Source organism: Aquarana catesbeiana, linkage group LG01, assembly GCF_042186555.1.
Source record: "Aquarana catesbeiana isolate 2022-GZ linkage group LG01, ASM4218655v1, whole genome shotgun sequence".
NCBI lineage: Eukaryota > Metazoa > Chordata > Amphibia > Anura > Ranidae > Aquarana > Aquarana catesbeiana.
The window spans coordinates 891,523,119-891,543,626 of record NC_133324.1 but is presented as its reverse complement, the minus strand read 5'-3'; the positions used below and the strand labels follow the sequence as shown (position 1 = coordinate 891,543,626).

General features: G+C 42.8%; 1 protein-coding gene across 1 annotated transcript in view; it reads right to left on the bottom strand.

The window, feature by feature from the left end:
• CFAP99 (cilia and flagella associated protein 99) overlaps positions 1 to 20,508 on the bottom strand; it is a 145,887-nt gene that overhangs the window by 81,159 nt on the left and 44,220 nt on the right. Inside the window, exons 5-6 of the mRNA XM_073610912.1 lie at positions 20,235 to 20,347; positions 925 to 1,099 (exon numbers count right to left, since the gene is read on the bottom strand). Coding sequence (XP_073467013.1) covers positions 925 to 1,099; positions 20,235 to 20,347 — 288 coding nt within the window. The remainder of the gene's footprint in view (positions 1 to 924; positions 1,100 to 20,234; positions 20,348 to 20,508) is intronic.

Genomic DNA, 20,508 nt, shown 5'->3' with positions numbered 1-20,508 from the left:
ACATTTTTCCCTAGCATTACTATAGGGTTGGGTTCACTGTGATAAGAGTGCAACTGAATGTCTCTGCAATTCACATAAATATTGAAACTTGCAGGATAAAATATTACATCTTTAAGTGAATAAGGGGAGATCGGCGGATGGAACTTTGACAGTGCATTTTAGCACTGATCACTTTATTAGTGTCACTGGTTCCCACAGAGTGTCAAAAGCGTCAGTTAGTGTCAGATTGTCAGCCATACTATCGCAGTCCTGCTATTATTGCCGCCATTACTAGTATAAAAAAAAGTTCCAGTATGGAGCCCATAGTTTGTAGACGCTATAACTTTTGCGCAAACCAATCAATATACGCTTATTGGGATTCTTGTTTTTACCAAAAATATTTAGCAGAATACATATTGGCCTAAGTTTAATTTGATTTGTTAAAAATGTTTTATTGGATATGTTTTCTAGCAGAAAGTAAAAAAATATTGGGGTTTTTTCTTAAAATTTTTGGTCTTTTTTTCATTTATAGCGCAAAAAAAAAAAAAACAGTGGAGATCAAAAACCACCAAAAGAAAGCTCTATTTGTGTGAAACAAATTATATAAATTTCATTTGAGTACAGTGTTGCACGACTGCGCAATTGTCAGTTAAAGTAACGCAGTGCCGTATCACAAAAAATAGCCCAGTCATGAAGGGGGGTAAATCTTCCGGAGATCAAGTGGTTAAGCAGTGGTAATAGTGAATTTTATTTAGATAGTCTGATAGTAAACAGCTTATGCTGCGCTGTATTTTTAGGAAACTCAAAATGCTCTACATATATAGCTAAGAAAAACAAAAAAAAAGACATACTGTAAAATGTTCATTTAAAAACGCATAAACGTTAAACATTGCAGAATAAAAAACAATCCTTATAATTCCACTGGGACAGTAAAAGACGTCATACCGGCTGGTGAGGCTTCTGGGATGGAATTCTCTGCGGCACTGGCATGGTTCTCGGTTTTGGTTTTGTTAAATTGAACGCTTTCACTTCCGTTACTTTTGATGATTTTACTGGAGTAGAACCGGTTACTGACTTACTTTCAAAGCCATCTATTAAATCCAGCACTTCAGGCTGCCAGCTAGAGGAAAATCACACATACGGGTCATAGGATTACATTAATAGCTCAGGAATGAATCACAGACAGATAGCTGAGACAGACAGAAGACATGCAATAGGTCATACATGTTAGTTCATATTTCTACAGTCTATCAACTACAGGCTGCACCACCAACACAGGATAAAAGCAGATTAGGACAAAGGGATAAATCATTTGCACCATCACTCACAGCAATGTTAAAGGGTACCCAAGCTCAAAAACAAAAATGTAAAATATTGCAGTTGCCCAGTTCTTAAATGTGATGGCTGCATTAGTTTTGACTTTTTAGGACTAAGAACATTTCCAGCAACTACAGAACATACCTGTTGGTCTTGTCAGAAATTCAGTGCCCTTATCACTTCATGTGAGCTTAAAGCAGAGTTCCACCCAAACGTGGAATTACTGCTTATATGCTTCCTTCCCCCTTTTGGTGTCACATTTGGCACCTTTCAGGGGGGACGGGGGGGAACAGGTACCTGTTTTTGACAGGTACCCTTCCCCACTTTCGGGAGACAGCGCAGCGGCGGCGTCGTCCCTCAGAAGTTCGGCCCCCCTCCTCCGCCGGGCCAGTTAGCGCAGCGCACTTCGTGCATGCGCAGTAGAGAACCGGCTGTGAAGCTGAAAGGCCGGTCTCCCTTACCTGCAGCACCCGAGAGCCTATCCGAAAATTGGGTTCGGGTGCCGACATCTCTGGAACCCTGTACAGGTAAGTGTCCTACTATTAAAAGTCAGCAGCTTCAGTATTTGCAGCTGCTGACGTTTCATTTTTCTTGGGGGGGCGGAACTCCTCTTTAAGAAGGCTTGAAGAAACCTATTTATATTTTGTAATCTACTGTACTAGTCCCATCAATCCACCATATACTGGAGATGAACAAGGGCAGACATATTCGAAGTCTAGCCTGTCTGACAACCATGGCTGCCCTCACAGTGGAGAAAAGAGCGTAGATATGAAGGAACAGCATAAAAAGTGAGACTCAACTTGATTAGCGTGGCATCACATCTACTAATGATAATCAAAAAAAACCCATAGGACTTTAATAGTTGCCATCTAGAACCCAAATTAAGGAAGTGAGCACTCCAAACGTAAGAAAATATACAAACGTTTAATAACATTAAAATTGATTCCATAAAAAAATATAAAAAATACACTACTGTATATTACCAAAAGTATTGTGACACCTGCCTATACACGCACATGAACTTTAATGGCATCCCAGTCTTAGTCTGTAGGGTTCAATATTGAGTTGGCCCACCCTTTGCAGCTATAAGAGCTTCAACTCTTCTGGGAAGGCTGTCCACAAGGTTTAGGAGTGTGTCTATGGGAATGTTTGACCATTCTTCCAGAAGCGCATTTTTGGGGTCAGGCATTGATGTGGACGAGAAGGCCGCTCTAATTCGTCCCAAAGGTCTTCTAATCGGGTTGAGGTCAGGACTGGATGCAGGCCAGTCAAGTTCCTCCACCCCAAACTCGCTCATCTATGTCTTTATGGACCTTGCTTTGTGCTCTGGTCCAAATCATTTAGTGGAGGGGGGATTATGGTGTGGAGTTGTTTTTCAGAGGTTTGCCTTGGCCCCTTAGTTCCAGTGAAGGGAACTCTTAAGGCATTAGCGTACCAAGACATTTTTGACAAGTTCATGTTTCCAACTTTGTGGGAACAGTTTGGGGATGGCCCCTTCCTGTTCCAAAATTACTGCGCACCAGTGCACAAACAAGGTTCATAAAGACATGGATGAGCGAGTTTGAAGAGTTAAAGCTTTAATAGCTGCAATGGGTGGGCCAATATTCAACCCTACGGACTAGGATGTCATTAAAGTTCATGTGCATGTAAAGACAGGCGTCCCAATACTTTTGGTAATATAGTGTACAGTATAAATTCCATTCGCCAACGAGATAAAGTCAGCACTCTAAATGCATTGAAACCTGTGTCAACTGGCCCAATAAACTTGTATTACATAGACAAATGGATGAAATAGAAGTCTTCCATGTGCAGGGCCAGGTACAGGAATCAGTTAACCAAAAGGCTTCTTCAGGGGATCCTTTTAGTGATATGTACACAAAGCCAATACCAGAGCCTTAAAGTGCTGCTTAATCTGAGGTAAGGGAGGCGGAGGAAAGATACTCAGATCCAGTCACAAAAAAAGGCATCATATCAGGGTCAATACAGCTTCAAGAGGAGCCCACTGAAGCAAGTCATTGCTTCAAAAAATGGTGGAGAATATGAGCCCTCAATTCAAGGATTGAAAAGATAATGTAAACTAGTAAGTGAATGAAATTCACATTCAAGCAGTTCAATACATTTCCAAACGAGCTTTCTATCTAGATCTAGTCCACAAAAGTGCCTCCATAACCTCCATTGGGGATGAACTGCCTGCTGGCATCCCTGATGGAGGTTAGAGAGGCACGTTAGTGGACCGGATCTAGATAGAAAGCTCGTTTGGACATATATTGGCTATTAAAACACTTAGATGCGAACTTCATTCACTTACTAGTATACATTACCTTTTCAGTCCTTGGATTGTGGGCTCATATTCTCCAACTTTTTTCGAAGCAATGACTTGCTTCAGTGGGCTCCTCTTAAAGTTGTATTGACCCTGACGTGATGCCTATTTTTGTGAGGGATCTGAGTGTCTTTCTTCCTCCTCCCTTACCTCAGATTAAGCCCTTTAAGGCTCTGGTATTGGCTCTGTGTACTTATAACTAATAGGATCCCCTGAAGAAGCCTTTTGGTGAAACACGTAGAGATCCAAATTAGTGATGTGTCACTGATTCCTGTACCTCGCCCTGTACATTGAAGACTTCTATTTCATCCATTTGTCAATGTAATACAAGTTTATTGGGCAAGTTGATACAGGTTTCAATGCATTTAGAGTGCTGCCTATATCTAGTTGGGGAATGCAATATACAGTATATAGCTGAATGTATTTTGGATATGTTTTTATGGAATCAATTTTAATCCATTGACGTTGTTATTAAACGTTTGTATATTTTCTTACGTTTGGAGTGCTCACTTCCTTAATTTGGGGTTATAGACGGCAACCATTAAAGTCCTATGTTTTTTTCTTTCTTGCTTCTGATGAAGGGACAGCACCTGGTAATGAAACAGAATCCATGAATGGAGAACGGGCAGATAATTGAAAGATCCGCCCTCTCTGTTCATTGATCGGTTTATACGAATGGTGGAGGTAGGTTGAAAGGGCAGGCATAGTAGTCAGGCGCACTTAATGAGTGCCTGGCACAGCTCCCAATGAATTTCCATGATCCATCCAGGCTTGACCATGAACCTAACTCAAAGCTAACCTTATTAAACGAGCTGCGATATTGTTTTACAAAATTCCTAATATTTTAGATCCACATAAATTGCAATCTGTTAGAACTATAGCAATTATATCTGGTTTTTGAAAGGTGGTGACCTATGACACAACTTTCCTTAAGTATTAAAGTGGCCCTGACCCCACCACCTTTTTCATCACATACACAATGGAGGCTACCCCATGCAACTTGAGCATACCTAAAGAAAGAATCAGTGGTTGGAGCTGGCATCTCCACAATACTTTGTTTTGGCTTAGATTAGGTAATTGTGGTGCCGATTCCAGCCTAGGATCATTCAACAGGACAAGGTAAGTACAAATTAGAAGCCGTTTACCTATTGTTGGGTATAAAGGTACATAAACCCAAAAACACATTTTTAATATATTGCATCTTCAATGTGGTGGCTGCATTCGTTTTCCCTTTTATGTTTTTTCTCTCCTTATTTCCACCTGGTGATTACAGAAAACACACTTCCTGACTCTTCATGTCTACACTTTTTTCTTCACCTTATCTACCGAAGGAGACACGTTTTCTACAAAGGCTGGATTTCAAAAGGTCTGTCTTTTTTGATCTTCATTACATGGTGGATTGATGGGATTAGTAGTTTACTCAAGAAAGCTGGATGTTTTTGCTTACTTTCTGAAAAAAAATTAAAGCAGTCACCACATTTAAGGATCGGTAAGCTGCACTATATTAATCGTTTATTTTTAGGCCTAATACACTCTAAAGCCTCGTACACACGATCGGATTGTTGGCCAACCGAGCGTCAGACTTTTGTCCGAAGGGCGTGTGCCGGGAACTTGTCTTGCATACAAACGGTACACAACTGTCGGCCAACAAACAGGAAAGTAGTGACGTACTATGTGGAATTTCAGCTCTTGAGCGCCACCCTTTGGGCACCTTCTGCTAATGTCGTGTTTGGTGAGCACTGATTCCGAGCATGCGTGTTTGTACTTTGGACGTTTGTGTGACGGACTTGTGTACACCTGATACGAAAATATGACAACAGATCGTTGTCCGCCGAAAATTTACTAGCCTGCCATCCAATATTTGTTAGCGGAAAGTTGGACAATTGTCTGAAGGAGTGTACTAACGGTCGAATTTTAGGCAAATAGTCTGTCATCACACAATTCCCTGCCGGAAATCCGATCTTGTGTACAAGGCTTTAGGCTCTGGACTTTGGTTAGGTTTTAAGGGTTAACCATTCAAGTATCTAAAAGTATCAAGTATTTAAAGCCATTTAAAACCTAATTGAAGTATCTAAAGTCAAAACTCTTTTTTATTTTGGCTAAAACAGGGAAAAGTGAAATCCCTGTTCAGGTTATATTGATGTTTTTGTCCCACCAGGGTGATTCACCCTCTGTATTTGATAAAATTACCTATCTCCAACCCCACAACCATTAGAGGTGGAGGAGGTAAGTTGGGGACTTTGAATCTGCCAAAAGAGGAACATACAGCTGGTAAAATAAGTATTGAACACGTCATGACTTTTCTACGTAAATATATTTCTAAAGCTGATGTTGACATGAAATTTTCACTACGTCGGTAACAACCCAAGTACTCCATACATACAAAGAAACCAAAACAAATGAGTTCAGAAATGATGTTATGTAAAAAAAAAAAAAAAAAAAAAAAGCGGAATGACACAGGGAAAAAGTATTAAATACGCTAACTGAAATTTAATTAACACTTCGTACAAAATCCTTTGTTGGAAATGACAGCTTCAAGACATCTCCTGTATGCAGACACTAGTCGCATGCATTGCTCAGGAGTGATTTTGGCCCATTATTTAAATCGAAAAAGGTTCTGTGGGCCTCTTTTATGAACTCTGATATTTATTTTTTTTCCATAGATTTCTATTGGATTCCAGTCCAGTGATTGGCTGGGCCATTCTAGCAGCTTTATTTTCTGTCTTTGAAACCAACTGAGAGTTTCCTCAGCTTTGTGTTTGGGATCATTGTCTTGCTGAAAAGACCACCCTCGTTTCATCTTCATCATCCTGGTAGATGGCAGCAGATTTTTTTCAAGAATGTCTTGGTACATTTTTTCATTCATCCTTCCTTCAACGACATGAAGTTTGCCAGTACCGTATGCTGAAAAACAGCCCCATACCATGATGTTCGCACCTCCAAACTTCACTGTTGGTATGGGGGTGTTTTTTGGGTGATGTGCAGTGTGCCATTTTGCCAAACATGGTGTGTATTATGGCATCCAAAGAGTTCAATTTTGGTTTCATCTGACCAGACTATATTCTCCCAGTATTTCACAGGCTTGTCTACATGTTGTGCAGCCAATTTTAAACGAGCTTCAACATGCTTTTTCTTCAGCAATGGAGTCTTGCATGGTGAGCGTGCATACAGGCCATGGCGGTTGAGTGCATTACTTATTGTTTTCTTTGAAACAATTGTACCTACTAATTCTAGGTCTTTCTGAAGCTCTCCATAAGTAGTTCGTGGCTCTTGGACAATTCTTCTGATAATTCTTTTCACTCCTCCACCAAAACCTTGCGAGGAGCACCTGGTAGTGGCCGGTTTATGGTGAAAATATGTTCTTTCCACTTCTGGATTATGGCCCCAACAGTGCTCACTAGAACATTCAGAAATTTAGAAATCCTATAACCAATGCCATCAGTATGTTTTGCAACAATAAGGTTGCAAAGGTATTCAGAGTTCTTTGAATTTCCCCATCATGAGATGTTTCTTTTGTGACACCTTGGTAAAAAACCTTTTTATAGGCCATTAGTTGAGACTGAACCAGGTGACATTAATTTGCACTGACAAGGAACAGGTTTGGTTTCTAATTACTGATAGATTTCAGCTGGTGTCTTGCCTTTCCAAGACAAAAGCAAAAGCACCTTCCTTTCTTCATGTGTTTAATACTTTTACCTGTGTCATTCCATTTTATTTCACATAACTTAATTTCTGGATTTATTTGTTTTGGTTTCTTTTGATTGTATTGATTGCATGGGTTGTTACCGACATGTGGTGAAAATGTCATGCCAAAAGCACCTTTAGAAATATATTTACCTAGAAAAATGGTGACATGTTCAATACTTATTTTAACCTCTGTATATATATTAAAAAAAAAAAACAACAATTTTATTATACAATTAAAACACCATTAAAATCGCATTCAGTTGCCATCTCTAGTTCTATGTGGTTAGCATGTATTTATAGTTCAAAGTTGGCAGTGGATCAACAGAAACAATAAAGTGGAAGTCCATACTAAAACTAAAATCTCTGCATCTATAGCCACCAACATTCTAACACTAACCTATCTAGCCCTGTAAAGAAAAAATCAGTATACATACCTTTTCTGCAGGCGATCCAACCAGATTTCTTGGCCATTTTTCAGAGAATATGAATGATAACACAAAAACATTTTTCACTCATGGTTAGTGTTTGGCTGAAGTCATTTATTATCAATCAACTGTGTTTACTCTTTTCAAATCATAATGACAACAAAAACTACCCAAATGACCCTGATCAAAAGTTTACATACCCTGGTGATTTTGGCCTGAGAACATGCACACAAGTTGACACAAAGGGGTTTGAATGGCTATTAAAAGGAAACCATCCTCACCTGTGATCTGTTTGCTTGTGACTAGTGTATGTATAAAAGGTCAATGCGTTTCGGGACTCCTGACAGACCCTTGCATCTTTCATCCAGTGCTGCACTGACGTTTCTGGATTCTGAGTCACGGGGAAAGCAAACGAATTGTCAAAGGATGTGCGGAAAAAGGTAGTTGAACTGTATAAAACAGGAAAGGGATATAAAAAGATATCCAAGGAATTGAGAATGCCAGCAGTCTAATCAAGCAGTGGAAAATGAGGGGTTATGTTGAAACCAAACCACGGTCAGGTAGACCAACTAAGATTTCAGCCACAACTACCAGGAAAATTGTTTGGGATGCAAAGAAAAATCCACAAATAACATCTGGTGAAATACAGGACTCTCTGAAAACATGTGATGTGGCTGTTTCAAGATGCACAATAAGGAGGCACTTGAAAAAAGATGGGCTGCATGGTCGAGTCACCAGAAGAAAGCCATTACTACGCAAATGCCACAAAGTATCCCGCTTACAATACACCAGCACAGAGACAAGCCTCAAACCTTCTAGCACAAAGTCATTTGGAGTGATGAGACCAAAATTGAGCTTTTTGGCCACAACATAAACACTACATTTGGACAGAAGTCAACAAGGCCTATGACGAAAGGTACAGAGGTGGATCGCTGATGTTTTGTGGATGTGTGAGCTACAAAAGGCACAGGAAATTTGGTCAAAAGTTTTGGCAAGATGAATGCAGTATGTTATCAAAAAATACTGGAGGAACATTTGCATTCAGCAGCCAGGAAGCTGCGCATGAGACGTACTTGGACATTCCAACATAACAATGATCCAAAACACAAGGCCAAGTCGACCTGTCATTTTTCTACAGCAGAATAAAGTGAAGGTTCTGGAGTGGCCATCTCAGTCTCCTGACCTTAATAACATTGAGCCACTCTGGGGACATCTTAAACGTGCAGTTAATGCAAGACAGCCCAAGAATTTACAGGAACAGGAGGCTTTTTGCCAAGAGGAATGGGCAGCTTTACTATCTGAGAAGATAAAGAGCCTCATCCACAAATACCACAAAAGACTTCAAGCTGTCATTGATGTTAAAGGGGGCCATACTTGGTATTAAGAACTGAGGTATGTAAACTTTTGATCAGGGTCATTTGGGTAGTTTCTGTTGCCATTATGATTTAAATAGAGTAAACACAGTTGATTGATAATAAATGGCTTCAGCCAAACACTAACCATGAGTGAAAGAAAAGTTTGTGTTATCATTCATATTCGCTGAAAAATGGGCAAGAAATCATAAATTCTGCCAAGGTATGTAAACTTATGAGCACAACTGTAAATAAGGCAGCATTCACATGTATATCATGTCCCCCTGAGGTCATATCTACCATCACTTCTGCTGAATGCTGCCCACTGGGGGGGTAAAGGAGCATGCTTGAAAGCCCTGCCTGCAACTATAGTCATTAAGCCTAACATTGGCCTGTTCTGCAAAGCTAAGCAAATTGGAGGTGGAACCCTTCTTCAAAAGAACATGGTGCCACAGCACCCTGAATTTTGGTGCATGTGAATATGCACATCTCAGCCGATGCATGAGGGTGTCATTAACAATTAATGGCACTTCTGTGCATCTGCTAAAGGGCAGCATGTTTCTGTGGTGTCAGGAAAGTGATTTTGCATGTATTCCCGACACACACAAATGTGAACGCATGCTTAATGTCTCAGTTACATTGGTGGTCAGGATAAATATTCTCATTACATTGGGGCTTGGTGTACAATCCTTTCATTCACACTAGTGGCCAGTGTGAAGGTCCCCCTTACATTGGTTACATAGTTACATAGTTAGTAAGGTTGAATAAAGACACCAGTCCATCCAGTTCAACCTGAGTGAGTGTGGGTGCGTCCCTACAATTATCCCTATTTTTATTTAGGGTACCCATATAGTCCACATATACATCGCACACTGACATCGGTCCCTACCCTCAAGGAGCCCGCAATCCAAGGTCCCCAACTCACATTCATATACTAGGGCCAATTTTGGACAGAAGCCAATTAACCTACCAGCATGTCTTTGGAGTGTGGGAGGAAACCGGAGTACCCGGAGGAAACCCACGCAGGCACAGGGAGAACATGCAAACTCCAGGCAGGTAGTGTCATGGTTGGGATTCGAACCAGTGACCCTTTTTACTGCTAGGCGAGAGTGCTACCCACTACACCACTGTGCCGCCCTGGTTGTCAATGTAAATCCCTCTTTACATCTGGCAACTTCTGGCAACCAAACGCATTCGCTGCCCGATCTGATTCAGTAAACTGATTCTGAGTCTAGCTGCTATTTATTGTATGTCTCAAAGCATGTGGAGAGTGAAATTGCATGGAAGAGGGGGCCCAAAAAAATGTTTGCCCAGGGTCCAATCAATATTAAAGATGGCCCTGCTATAAATATAGGGATTTTAGTTTTAGCATGGACTTGCACTTTAAGTAAAAGCAGGTACCTTAGCATATCTTTGTATGTACCCATCCACTTCCCAAATGATAACATCATTTTCAACAACCAACAGCTAGGTGTGGGAAGCAAAAGGTGGGCTAGTGATCTAGGTTAGGAAGCCAACATAAAATTATATATCTGGGTTTCCACAGTTTTGAAAGTCCTACGGCTCTACAAAGCACATAAGGGAGTATGTTCAGGTATGATTGATTTTAATTTACCACGGCTGTTTCAATGACCCAACTTGTTTTTTTAGAAGGCAATCAACTGCTTTGTAAAAGTGATCCGGGTAGTTTTACTGCTGCTTGATCACATTTACAGCGATGTGAAAGGCTGACCCCACCTTCCGCCGCCACCCACTGTGGTTCCTAGACTCTCCTATTCCTCCAGGGAGCCCAGGACTGTGGTAAGCAGCTGGGACAGCTTCACACAGAGGAGATAGAGGAACATCCGTTCCCCTATCTCTTCTGTGATTAATGGGCCCTGAAGTGACTGATTTTCCAGTTTCAGAGCTGTCTGTGCTGTGTCAATCTGTGCTTGGTTAGCTACTTTGGAGAGTAGGGGACTCCATAAAGAGTACACGTCACCTGCCCAAAGCTATCTCAAGGGCTTGTTATCCCTCTTGTGATAGCAATGATGCTAAATGAAAAAAAAAGTGTTAAAAAAAATTTAATCAAATTAAATAAGATTTTTTTTTTAATTTACAAACGCCCCTGTCCCCCCAGCACCTACTTGCAAATGTAAACATGGGTTTAGGTCCAGCACACAGTAAACAGTGATTGCGCTACACATGTAAAGTATCGCTGTGAACCCTCAACTCCTTTTCTTCTGTCACGGGTCTCAGAGTTAACTGGACAAAATCTCTCCTGTTCCCCATCGACCCTGCGGCCCGTGACACAGCTCCCACTGACATCCCTCTTCAATGGGTCGAGAATTTTAAATATCTAGGGGTGGTGGTCCCCAGGCGGGCTTCTGACTACTTACCCCTAAATTTGTCCCCGGTAGTTCAGGAGACTCAGAAACGGCTGAAGTCATGGGAATTGTTGCCTCTTTCAATATTGGGATGCATAAATGTGTTTAAAATGAAAATACTCCCCAAATTCACGTACTTATTTCGGCACTCTCCACAGTGGATCCCTAAATCTTTTTTCATACGTCTACATCGTCTCCTCGCCTCTTTCATATGGGGATCCCAATCCCCCAGATACAGCTGGACCACACTGATACGCCCGACCTCCCAGGGTGGCTTGGCATGTCCGGATCTACACAAGTACTATCTAGCCGCCCAGCTAGTAACAGCTGCTTGGTGGTTCAATCCGGACATCTCCAACCCAGCTACCCAGGTCGAGGCGGCAGTGTTGGGATCCCTAGAGACGCTCAAATTTTTGCTCTTTCGAGGCCCTCGGGCCCCCTATCCACTGACACCCTCCATGCGCCACACGCTGCGTGCATGGGGGGCAGGTCTCAAAATTGAAAAATACCCTCAACAGGCAATCTTGCCCAATGCTCCCCTTTGGCTAAATCCAACCCTAAAGCACATCTATAAACTGCCCGAGCCCCATGCCTGGACCAAATTTAACATAAAAACGGTGACACAAATTGTTTCCAATCAATCCCTAGTACCGCTCTCCAAACTGAACTCCGATTTTAATATACCGCAGTCCTATATTTTCAGATTACTTCAACTCTCCCATGCCTTCGGCTGCCAATTCTCCAGCTCCCCTCCTCAACTAGTCCAATCTTCACTGGAAGACCTTCTTAGGTCAGATTGTACAAAAAAACCCACTTCTCAATTATATTCACACCTGACTATCACCTCCCTCCCGACACTGGAAAAGCTAATATCTAAATGGTCCCGTGACATCCCCGATTTTGACAGTGATGACTGGGATGATGTATGGGATTTCCCATTTAGCTCCCTGGTCTCTGAGAGATCGCCTGATCCAATTCAAAATAGTCCATCGGGCATATTTCACTCCTCATAGACTACACAAAATGAACCCCGACTCCCCTCCCGAATGTTGGAGATGTGGTGGGACTCCTGGGGACTTCACCCACATCTTCTGGACCTGTCCGGCAATTGTCGGCTACTGGCAGGAGATATTAGACTTTATCACACAAATCACCTCTGTGCCACTACAACCATCAATGTCAATCTGCATACTAGGCCTGACTGAACAACTAATTCCTACGGTGGCAGGACGCACACTGGTGGGATTGCTCCTGTTCTACGCCCGTAAAACCATCGCCCTTAGTTGGCGCAAATCAACCCCCCCTCCTCTTTCTCTGTGGAAACAATTAATTAACAATAGCTTACCTCTGTATAAAGACACATATGACAACAGAGGCTGTCCCAACAAATACAGCAAAGTCTGGTCTAAATGGCTGGCAAATCCCTCCACTGCTTCGGAGACCTCTCAGTAGATCCCAATCACGAAATAACCCCCAAGCGGGTGCCAGGTGTACACAATGAATCTATAATATGATACCATATCATGTACAAATATGCATAGCATCATCTTGCGACCCAGCGAACTGTGCCGGTATAACCACTATCATACTATGTATTTCATGCCAGATATTTACGTATGATGCGGTGATAGCGTGACTCCTACATATAAGACCAATGTATGTTTGAGTGTTTGTTCTCTCTTTGTTTTTTCTCTTTAAAAATCAATAAAAAGACTTTAAAAAAAAAAAAAAAGTATCGCTGTGAACATCGGAGTGACAGTAATAATTCTAGGACTATAATTCACAATAAACTCTAAATGATAACCTTTTAAAGTGTCACCTGTGGACAACTTTAGATATAGTTTGTCGCCATTTCAGGGGCATGCACAATTTTAAATCTTGACATGTTTAGGATCTATTTACACAATGCAACATCAGCTTTTAAATTGTTCCAAAATAATGGGTATTATATTGTGTATACTAAAATTAATTTTAGTGTATTCTTTCCTGAAAATTTGCATTTGATAAATTGCTGCACATATACAGTGGGGACAATAAATGGATTTTTAAAACAGCTTACCTGTAAAATCCTTTTCTTGGAGTATATCACGGGACACAGAGCATCATAATAATGACTATCTGGGTTATATGCTACCTTTAGGTGATTGGACACTGGCAACCAATAGTAAGAAGGTTCCTCCCATATAACCCCTCCCATACAGGAAGTACCTTTAGTTTTGTAGCAAGCAATGAAGATCCCAGAAAAAGAGGGGAGGGACCTCTGTGTCCCGTGATGTACTCCAAGAAAAGGATTTTACAGTTAAGCTGTTTTAAAAATCTATTTTTCTTTATCGTACGTCACGGGACACAGAGCACCATAATAATGACTATCTGGGATGTCCTAATGCAATGCCTTTGAGGGGAGGGAACATAACATTCCTAGACCCTCCTTTTTTAGGCTCAAGATTTATAAAGCTGCTTGCAGCACGCTCTGGCCAAAAATAGTCTCTCTTTGAGACCTAACATCCAGTCGGTAAAACCTGGTGAATGTATGAACCAAAGACCAAGCGGCCGCTTTGCAAACCTGAGCCATAGACACCTGTTGGCGCACTGCCCATGACGTACTAACTCCTCTGGTAGAGTGAGCCTTGAGATATCGAGGTGGAACCTTGTGCTTCAACTCATAGGCCTGGATAATGACCTGACGAATCCACCTAGAGATTGCAGAACTAGTTGCTGCCTGTCCTTTCTTAGGACCCTCAGGCAGAACAAAAAGTGAGTCAGTCTTCCAAAAAGGGGCTGACATATCTAAGTAAATCTTGACAGCTCTCACCACATCCAGTGAATGGAGCGACCTTTCCTCTTTAGATTTAGGTTTAGGAAAGAAGGAAGGTAAAATTATATCCTGATTCAAGTGAAAACTGGAAACCGCCTTGGGTAAAAAATCTGGACGAGGCCGCATTACCACCTTGTCCTGATGAATAAACAGAAAGGGTTTTTCACAAGAAAGGGCGGCCAACTCAGACACCCTTCTAGCTGAGGTTATAGCCACCAAAAAGACCAATTTCCTAGTTAATAGGATCAAAGGAATACGCTTAATAGGTTCAAAGGGCTGACTCTGTAGAGCTGAAAGCACTAAGTTCAAGTCCCAAGGACATAAGGGCGGCTTAATTGGCGGCTTTAAACGTAGTACTCCTTTGACAAAGGCTCGTACCAAAGAATGAGATGCGATTGGCCTCTGGAAAAAAAATGATAAGGCCGAAATTTGTCCCTTAATGGTTCCTAGGGATAAGTTTAAATCAATTCCTGTTTGCAGAAAGGCAAGGACCCTCCCAATTGTATACTTGCGAGGGTGCCATCTTCTCCTCTCACACCATGAGATGTACGACTTTCAGACTCTATGGTAAATTTTCCTAGACACTGGCTTTCTAGCATTTATTAAAGTAGACAAAACAGATCCTCTGATACCACGGTCTCTTAGCACTCTGGTCTCAATAGCCATGCCATCAAATTCAGCGACCGTAAAGAAGGATGGTATATGGGACCTTGGTACAACAGATCTGGGCGGAATGGAAGGCACAATGGGTCCCCTACCGCCATCTTCACAATCTGTGAGTACCAAGACCTCCTGGGCCATTGAGAGGCCACCAGAATAACTGTTTTCTGTTCTTCCCGTATCCTGCGCAGCAGGTGCAGCAGCATCTGGATCGGAGGAAAAGCGTAAATTAGGGAATACTGATCCCAGGGAACCACCAACGCATCCATCCCCACAGCAAGTGGATCCCTGGTCCTGGACACGAAGCTGTCCACCTTGGCATTGAACTTGGATGCCAGGAGATCCACCTCTGGCATCCCCCATCGCTGGTATATTTGAAGGAAAACCTCGGGGTGAAGGGACCATTCCCCCGGTAACAATTGCTGATGACTTAGGTAGTCTGCCTGCCAATTGTCCACCCCTGGAATATAGAATGCCGACAAAAACGGCACGTGTCTCTCTGCCCAAGCCAATATGTGATTTATTTCTGTTTGGGCTACCCGTCTCCGGGTACCCCCTTGGTGGTTGATGTATGCCACTACCGTGGAATTGTCGGACTGGACTCTGACCGGAGACCCCTGCAACCTGGACGTCCAGAATATGAGAGCCAAACGAGCTGCTTGAATTTCCAGCAGATTAATAGGCAAGGTCTTCGCCTCCTGGCACCATATTATATATATAGAGACATTGGAAGATCCAAGGTTAGAACAGACCTGTTCCAAGCCTCCAGAATAGTTTTCTGGAACAACCTGGAGTGAAACTGCGCATAAGGGACTGCGCTGAAAGATGACACCATCTTGCCCAGCAGTCTCATGCACAGCCGAATTGAGGGCTTTTCTACCCTTTTGATTTTTCTGACCAGCTCCACTATTGAGCTGACCTTTAAGGGGGTAAAAACACCCTTTCCTGTGTTGTACCCAGGATCAGGCCTAGATATGTCAAGATTTGAACTGGATGAAGGGCCGATTTGTCCATATTCAGAATCCAGCCTAGGCATCTTAGAAAACGAATGGTAGTTGAAACGTTTTCTATCAGGGTGGAATAGGACTGGTCCTTTAACAGAAGGTCGTTCAGATATCCTATCACTAATATCCTTTGGGACCTTAGAGAAGCCAATACTGGAGCCAACATCTTTGTGAAGACTCGAGGGGCCGTAGCCGGACCGAATGGAAGTGCTACAAATTGGAAATGACACCCCTCTGCTGCGAAGCGTAGAAATCTTTGATGTGGACCGAAAATCAGCACATGCAGGTACGCATCCTTGATGTCTACGGATGCTAAAAAATCCCCCTTTTTTAAGGATGCGACTACTGAACGAACCGACTCCATACGGAAGGTTCAAACCCTTAGAAAGGAATTGAGAGACTTGAGGTCCAGAATGGGTCTTACCTCCCCATTTGGTTTCGGCACTGTAAATAGGTTCGAATAGAACCCTTTGAATCTTTCTTTGTGCAGAACCTCGATAATCACCCCCTGCCTTTCTAGCTGTTTTAAGGCTAGGAATAGGCCTTTCTTTTTCTCTGGGTCCGATGGGACTCTTGATACCAGAAACCGATTTGGGGAAAATCCTGGAACTCTATTTTGTAACCTTGTGTTATAGTGGAGATGACCCACCTGTCCTGCACTAACCTTGCCCAAGCATCTGCCAACCGCCGCAGTCTGCCCCCCACCTGTAAGAGTGGGGGCGTCCCTTCACAAGGAGGACTTGGAATTGGCCTTGGCCGGTTTTTGAGTCCAAGGTCTCTTTTGACCTTGAGGTTTCTTAAAGGCAGGTGGCTGAGGCCGTCGATACTTCTTGGGAGAAGAGGCGCCTGGCCCAGGAGCATTAGGAATTTTAAAGGATGGCTGCTTTTTCCTTCTCTTAACAGGAAGCAAGGAGCTCTTTCCGCCTGAGATCCTTTGGATATACTTATCCAGATCTTCTCCAAACAAACATTCCCCATGAAAGTGAAAAGCCGCGAGCAGCCTTTTGCATGGCATCTCGGCTGACCAGTTCTTTAGCCACAAGATTCTGCGCATATGTATTGAGAGTAGCGCAAAACGAGACATCTGCTGGATTGAGTCCTTTAATACGTCTACTGCAAAACATAAAGCGTGAGGAAGTTCTGACAATTCATCAGAATATTCCTCCTGAACAGGCAGGTTCCTGACCAATCTTTTAAAACGGTCCTTCAGGGATTGGCAAATCCCAATAGCCGCAACTGCCGGTTGTACTGCTGACCCAGCCACCGCAAAGGAGGCCTTTAGTAAGGATTCCAACTTTTTATCCGCTGGATTTTTAAACCCTTGGGCATTATCCATTGGACAGGTTAAGCTTTTATTCACTGAAGAAATAGCAGCATCCACTAAAGGCGTATCCCACCTTTTTTTGAATTTTTCCTCCATAGGGTATAAAAAGGAAAACCTCTTTGGAGGTAAGTATATTCTGTCCGGATGGTCCCAGTCAGCGTAAATCAACTGCTCCAATAATGGATGCACAGGAAACGCCCGGGACCATTGCTGAGGCCGCAAGGATCCCAATGTAGAACAGGAAAGTTCTGGCCCCTGTACAGGGGGTAACTTAAATCCTGCTCTCACTATCTCAGCTAAAGACTGGATAAACAATTTTTGGGATTCCGAAGCCGACAATGGTTCTTCAGAACCTGAGTACCCCGCTGAGGACTCCTCAGGCTCTGCTTCTTTATCCCCTATGGCCACCTCCTCAAAATCCTCTGCCCATTCTGGGTCCAAATGACAATGACCCCAACTGGCTAAGGGTGTCCTGGTGCTCAAGTGACTCAGCACTGGGACCAGGTACAGGAGAGAGAGATCTATGCCGTTTTTTTCCCTCCCTGTGTTACTGAGGCAATCATACCCGCTATCTTGCCTTCAAGGCCAGCTAGGGCTGACGTTAAGTCGTCCTTAGTAACAGAAGCCGATGCAGGGATACTGGTGGTAGCCACTACGCCTGACATATGCAATGGCTCAGGCATGCCAAATGCTGCAGGTCTTTCAGGGGTCACTTTAACCCCTGGACTTGCTCTACTCCCTGTACCTCATTTTCTGGAAGACATTGCTTACAAGATTTTGAGGGAAAACAATACTCCCTCTGTGCTATATGGCTGAAAACAGCGTATAGTAATCACCACGGTCTTAACTTTCCATGTGTTGCAAATGCCCGACTCACGTAGACCTCTGTATCCCACCGTATACAAGTCTAATCTGACAGACAGCCTTGACACACGCAGGCACCGACTTCCCCTATATGCGTGCGCCATCACGCGACGCATGCACACCCGGGATCTTACTGCGCATGCGCACGCCCGCGGGGGATACACGGCGTTACCATCACGCCACAGTGCACGCGGTGACCATCACCCGCGCCCGCCACACAGATGGATACAGGCGCACGGGCACGCGGCGCACCTCCGACACACGCGCACGCTCCTCGTGCACACGCGCGCCCAGAAGATGCGGCCCCCGTGTGGGAGACAGCAGCCCAAGTGTGTCTCTGCGGCTTTGTTTTCTGTAACTGTCAGTGGGAACATAACAGGCATGAAAATTTGCAACAACATGACATGTAATTAGCAACAAAGGTAATATTACTTAGGCCTCCGGAGGGAGCACTCACCGATCCTAGCTGCAGGGCCTGATACAGGCCCAATCTTTGCCCATCACCGCGGGTAGCGCCACTAAGGACCTTCAAGGACCGGGTACCCCTTTTTGTTTGGGTCCACACCCTTGGATCTGTAAAGCACCCTTTAGGTTTCCTTGGGCAAATGAAAGACCAGGAATACCTATATAACAAGGGTCCAGCGCCATAAAGGACACATTACAGACAAAACCTTGTTCTTGAATCAAGGCTCGGGTACCATCCACTTTAGCATGCTATGCCATCCGAATGGATCCGATTATAACATCCTCACTGGGACATTATTGAAGAAATTTGAAGAGCTTCCATAGCCGTGACCATCACCTTCAAGACACTGGCAAAAAACTAAAGGTACTTCCTGTATGGGAGGGGTTATATGGGAGGAACCTTCTTACTATTGGTTGCCAGTGTCCAATCACCTAAAGGTAGCATATAACCCAGATAGTCATTATTATGGTGCTCTGTGTCCCGTGATGTATGATAAAGAAAATTATTTGATTTATTTGATCCCCTGCAGATTTTTTAAGTTTACCCACTTACAAAGAAATGAAGGTTCTATCATTTTTATCACAGGTGTATTTTAAATGATAGAGAATATCAACCAAAAATCCAGAAAAAAAACACATGATACAAATGTTATAAACTGAGTTGCAGTTCAGTGAGTAAAATAAGTATTTGATCTCCTACCAACAACAATATTTCTGGCTCCCACAGACTGGGTACAGTAGGTGCTCACGTGGTACACAGATTAGTCCTGTCAATTTAAAAAGGTGCTCCTAATGACAACTCGTTATGTGTATAAAAGACACCTGTTCACAGAATCTCTTTCTTCCATTCAAACCTCACAATCATGGACAAGACCAAAGAGCTGTCAAAGGACGTTAGGGAAAAGATTGTAGAACTGCACAAGGCTGGAATGGGCTACAAGACCATCTGAAAGAATCTTGGTGAGAAGGAGACAACTGTTGGAGCAATTATTTGCAAATAGAAAAAATACAAACTAACCATCAATCGCCCTCGGTCTGGAACTCCATTGAAGGTTTTGCCTCATGGGGGAAGGATGATCATGGAGGAGGGGGAAACATTATGCTTTGGGGCGGTTTCTCTGCTAAAGGTACAGGCCGACTTTGCCGCATTGAGGGGCCAATGGATGGGGCCATGTATTGTAAAATCTTGGATGAGAACCTTCTTCCCTCAGCCAGAACACTGAAGATGGGTCATGGATGGGTGTTCCAGCAGGACAATGACAACCACCATTGCAGCAACCACCATTTTATTCTTGAGGGCTCTGCTTTCATAAAATATATAATGTTTGGGGTTCTACAAAATTTTCTAGCAAAAAATATTAATTTTAACGTGTTTGAAAAAGTAAAAAAATGCCCTAGACTGCAAGTGGTTAAAGCCACTATCTCCAGTGAGACAGAAAAAAACATACATTTTCCAGTAACGTATCAATCAAAAAATGATCACATTTATTTTTAAATGCAGTTGATGCAAGTGCCTAAATTTGACCTAGTCTTCTGAATTCCCTGTACCGTAAAACTCAGACTAGAAGAGGAAATTTTCGGTCAGCACTTTGAGCCAATAACCCGTGTGATCATTTTCACAGAGGTGATGAAGCCGTCATAGCAGAAAAGACTTACTTTAGCAAAGGAATGATCCAATTTTCCTTGACATAATTTAAATCATATATCTGACTCCATTCATCTTTTATCCACGTGTTCAGGTTCAGGTGATCGAGGAAGAACCTAAGAAACTAAGCAGACAGAATCATTACTTAGTTATGAAGTTTTACCATTATGTCATTTTATTTCTATCAGTTTCATAAACTTGGCAGTGCTTCTCTGCAGCACTGCAGACAGGCCCATCATGGTGACAGCTGCAAATTTTAGGAACGGAGTTGAAAAAGTCCAATCC